We start from the raw sequence: 4,609 nt of genomic DNA, 5'->3' as shown, positions 1-4,609 counted from the left end.
CAAAGTATTTACATCTGTAGCCTTTTACGAATGTTATCAGAAAAACAAGGGAGATAACTAGCCTTTTCTGTTCGGCAACACACAACTTAACGTTGGGCTTTTCTCGGAAACTATAAAAGTGACCGGGCTCAAATTTTATGTGAACGTGACTCATTGTGTTGTGAATAGCAATTTCTTCCTGTCCATCTGATGCCTCATATAATATTCAGAACTGCGAAAGTGACTCGATCGAGCGTTTGCTCTTCTTGTTGTTGTTAGCCCTTACTGAGCCCTTGGGTACGGCAGTCTGGCAGCATTTGCTTCAATTCATTTTGTGTTGCAGTTTTCCACAAGGGCCAGACAGAAGAAAATGCATATAAGCCTCTGGTCTTGTACTGGTCGTAACAAAGACTAGATTAGAGGACTTTGAAAATGCACACAGATCACCTTGTTTTAAGAAGTCTTCGCTTCAATTATAGGGCATTCTTGCTGAAAGTGTATCAGAAAGAAATACAGTGGACCCCCCCCCCCCCTTTAAGGACCTTCAAAAATAGAAGAAAAACAGGTCTTAAAAGGGAGGGAGTCTTAAAATGGGGGTAAATTTACAGAGGTTATGAAGAGAACATTTGAGAAAGGAGGGTCTTACAAAGGAGGAAGTCTCATAAGGGGGATTCCACTGTAGTTACATTTACAAACAGCTTCATTTTGACTTTAAAAGCACAACACATTTGAATCTTTATGCATACAGAATAAATGATATCAATATTTCTCATAAACCAGACAAGTATCCTTTCTTTGTTCTTCGCTTTCAGACATGGCAGCAGCACCAAGCGAGTATGAGTGTCCCGTGTGTCACGAGGACTACACACAACCCAAAATCCTTCCCTGTACACATCTGGTTTGTCGCCAGTGTCTCGTCGATTGGCTGAACAAGGGAGGTAACCAAGGAGGCTGCCCGCTCTGTCGCTCGCCCATTTTGACTTCCGCGACGAAAGGCCAGGGCGATTTTTTCAGCCAGGTTGATGCCTTGCCGACTGACTTGGTGACGGCTGGAGTCATTGAAAGTCGGAAAGCGCTGACTGGTCCTCATGTTTGTGTGTGTAACGACAGCACTGAGGCGACTGCTTTCTGCCTCGAGTGCAGTGTGAAGCTGTGTGAAAACTGCTGTGCCGCCCATGCCAAGATTCCTTTCTCACGAAACCACACACTGGAACAGCTGAATAAGATCACGGCGGAGAAACTGGCCCGAAGTCGCAGCACCCCATGCGGTAGTCATAGCGACAAGATGGCCGAGCTGTACTGTTCGGACCATGAAGTGGTCATCTGCTTGCTGTGTGCATCGTCCAGTCATCGCAAGTGTCCTGATGTCGGGGGAATTGGTGAGGCCGCCCAGACCAGGAGGGAAGAACTGAAAAAACAGGCAGAGAGACTGAAGCAGAAGGAAACTGCTGCTGTAGTCAAGGTAGTGTATATGTGAATGCTGTTCTATGGTGTAACCCCTCTTTCAAGAGCCCCAAATTTAAGGTTGTCTCCCTTTTTAGGCCCTGCTTTTTGTTGTTTTTTGTTCATAATGTTTTGATTTATGCCCCTTTTCCTGGGGACCTGCTGCCAACCTGCTGAAGACTGCGGACTTCATTGCAGCAACCGACCTGACGATATGACGGCCATGAATATTGAACGCAGAAGAAGAAACCCCATTTTAAGTCCCTCTCTTTAATTTTTGTCAAGACCCAATTTGCCAAGATTTTTGAAGATCTTACGAGGGTGGTACCACTTTACCTGTGTCAGTGTGTGCTTGTGCTTGCGTGTGTGTGTGAGGGTGTGCGTATGTGCATGACTGTTCCTATACTTTTGTTGAAAGGTAGTACCTAAATTAAGATTTAAGTTTGTTCTTCCCACCGGTACCACATTTAAAGAGAGCCTTGCATGCTTTCTGCTACTGGAGTGTTTATTTTATTCCTTGAAACAGATTTCAAGTAACACATTACAGAGAATTCTGACAAAAAAGTCTTAAAGCAGGGCAGGTTAGTTCATGTAGTATCAATGTGTTCTTTCAAAGTTTTTGATGTTTGCAGTTTTTATGTGACTGATATAGAGTGTACAATGTAGTTCGAACAGTGAACTTTGCTTGCCTCGTTTGGTCATAAAAACCGGCACGATTGGCCTAGTGGTAAGGCGTCCGCCCCGTGATCGGGAGGTCGTGGGTTCGAACCCCGGCCGGGTCATACCTAAGACTTTAAAATTGGCAATCTAGTGGCTGCTCCGCCTGGCGTCTGGCATTATGGGGTTAGTGCTAGGACTGGTTGGTCCGGTGTCAGAATAATGTGACTGGGTGAGACATGAAGCCTGTGCTGCGACTTCTGTCTTGTGTGTGGCGCACGTATTATGTCAAAGCAGCACCGCCCTGATATGGCCCTTCGTGGTCGGCTGGGCGTTAAACAAAAACAAACAAACAAATTGGTCATAAAACATGTAAACAATGCAAATCCCCAATTTTCTTCTTAATACTTATTTGGTTTATACATTTGTTCAAAAGTGCATCACTGTTGTAACTTTTTTTTTCAGATGGCAGAACTTGATCAAGAGTTGACAGACGGCAAAGTGAAGTTCAAGGCCATACGGGAAGAGGTCAACACCACATTTGACGACTTGCAGAAACATTTGGATGCCAGACGCCACAAGCTCCTTACTGACGTTCAGCAGAGAGAGGACGCCTATGTGCTTGAGAACACAACGAGCAAAACGGACCTAGACAAATTTCGAGGCAAGTCGTCTGCTCATGCTGGCATCATGGGTCGACTCGTTACAGCTCCTGATGAGGTTCTGTTGGGAACCCTGAGCAAGCTGAAAGCTCGCCTGGATGACTTGGATTCTGAAAAGCTCTGCGGCTGTGACAGGCCACAGAAGAAAAGCGCCAAAGTGGGAAGCATTTCTTTTGATGCAAAGTCTCTGACAGGACTGAAGAAGTCACTGGATGATTGTGGCAGTATCTCAGACACAACACAACAGGTTTGTGAATGTTTAGAGGCACAGTCCTTCTCTTGATAACAGTTTGGCTCCCTTCTCTCGGTTCAATCTCTCATTTCTTTCATGCAAGCGTTGCTTGCGGCTAGCCTCTCGCTATGCTGTGTATGAAACTGTTTGATGGCTAGCTACGCAAGAATTAAAAACCATTGGCTGATACCGAAAAGGTCCTCTGCACAGTCAATCAGCCAATCGGATTGGCATCAGTGCAGCCACCATTTTGTTCTCATGTAGTGAGCACCTCCAAGATATGCTTGAAATCCTCTCGCCAAATCCTAGCATTCCTTGCGGCAAGAATTACCCAAGAAACGCTACTTCCTCGCCCCATTGGATTCACTCGCCAATTCTAGCGTCAAAGAAATGGGGGACTCGTGGTCAGACGTTTGCGATACATGGGATCAGACCATTTGACACACACCAAAAATCAAAATATCCGGACCGCTTCATTTGCAAAGTGGGGATTTTTTAATGAATTCATTTTGCAAGTTGACACTAGGCTAGCGTACATTTAGAAATGATAAATGCATCGATCAATCAATATGAGGCTTATATCGCGCGTATTCCGTGGGTACAGATTTATTTTTTTATTTTTTTTGTTATGCAATTTATATCGCGCACATATTGAAGGCGCAGGGATTTATTTATGCCGTGTGAGATGGAATTTTTTTCACAATACATCACCAGTGATGTTCCGAGGCATCGGTCATCGATCATAGACCGATTTAGGTTGTAAAATGACCGATTGCAAACACCTCTGTCCCGTCAAATGTCCGATCCGATCGCGAAGTCAGCGGTCATTGTCCGATAGTATTACGTCTAGAGCGGTCACTGCAAGAAGAATCTGTACAAACTGAAGTATCAAACCCCGTTAAAACGAGTTCGAATCGGGGCCTACTTGAACTTCAATTTTCACTCTCGGTCGAACAATAACACAAGGGACGCAACTCTCGACCGAACAATATTACAAGAGCCACAACTCTCGCTACTTTTGACAGCGACACTTTACTTCCGCCGCCACATTTCTGCAAAGATGCCGCCGAAGAAAAGGTTTGCGTGGGAAAAGGGCAGACACTTTTGAGTGGCTTTGTTAAAAAAAAGGACGACACGGACAGTCAAGTTGCAGGGCCTTCGGCCCCGTCGGAGACTGAAGCCTCAGAAGGTGAGCCAATAGATCTACAACCTCAGGAAGAGACGCAGGAAGAGGCGCAAGAAACGAAAGTAGGGGCGACCAGAAATCGCACTCGTCTTGCCAGTCCATACAGCTGATGTGGAAAGAGGCTTCAGTGCCCAGAACAATATCTTGACCGCGAAGAGAAACCGCCTGCTCACTGAGACACAGAACATGTTGTTGAAGCAGAAGATAGAGGGGGAGAAGGAGAGGGATGATCAATACCTTTTTGACATTGTTTGCAGATGGAAGTTAAAGAAGGATAGAAAGCTGTTCAAGCTCACTGAAAATGATCACGTGTGACATTCTGAAGTGTGTGAAAGATCACTTGTCACTTGTGACATTAATTCTGAAGCATAGTGTGTGTGTGTGTGTGTCTGTGTGTGTGTGTGTGTGTGTGTGTGTGTCAGTGTGTGTCAGTGTGTGTGAAAGATCACT

At 45.3% G+C, this 4,609-nt stretch overlaps 1 protein-coding gene across 1 annotated transcript; it reads left to right on the top strand.

The window, feature by feature from the left end:
• Nucleotides 1–1,180: 1,180 nt before the first annotated feature.
• LOC138949908 (E3 ubiquitin-protein ligase TRIM39-like) lies at nt 1,181–4,269 on the top strand. Its single transcript, XM_070321692.1, has 3 exons — nt 1,181–1,441; nt 2,545–2,988; nt 4,102–4,269. Exons 1-3 carry the CDS (start codon nt 1,265–1,267, stop codon nt 4,267–4,269), a joined length of 789 nt encoding a protein of 262 aa, XP_070177793.1. The 5' UTR covers nt 1,181–1,264.
• The last annotated feature ends 340 nt before the right edge of the window (nt 4,270–4,609 follow it).

The sequence above is a fragment of the Littorina saxatilis genome, linkage group LG16, assembly GCF_037325665.1.
Source record: "Littorina saxatilis isolate snail1 linkage group LG16, US_GU_Lsax_2.0, whole genome shotgun sequence".
NCBI classification, from domain to species: Eukaryota; Metazoa; Mollusca; class Gastropoda; order Littorinimorpha; family Littorinidae; genus Littorina; species Littorina saxatilis.
Note: the sequence above shows the minus strand (reverse complement) of the source record. Positions and strands in the feature narration are given on the sequence as shown.

Excerpts from the sequence above, each read along its gene's own strand:
- LOC138949908 (XM_070321692.1), top strand. The coding sequence starts at position 1,265 with ATGGCCGAGCTGTACTGTTCGGACCATGAAGTGGTCATCTGCTTGCTG. Across the intron at positions 1,442-2,544 it reads AAACTGCTGCTGTAGTCAAG|ATGGCAGAACTTGATCAAGA; the intron begins GTAGTGTATATG and ends TTTTTTTTTCAG. Across the intron at positions 2,989-4,101 it reads TCTCAGACACAACACAACAG|GACGACACGGACAGTCAAGT; the intron begins GTTTGTGAATGT and ends GTTAAAAAAAAG.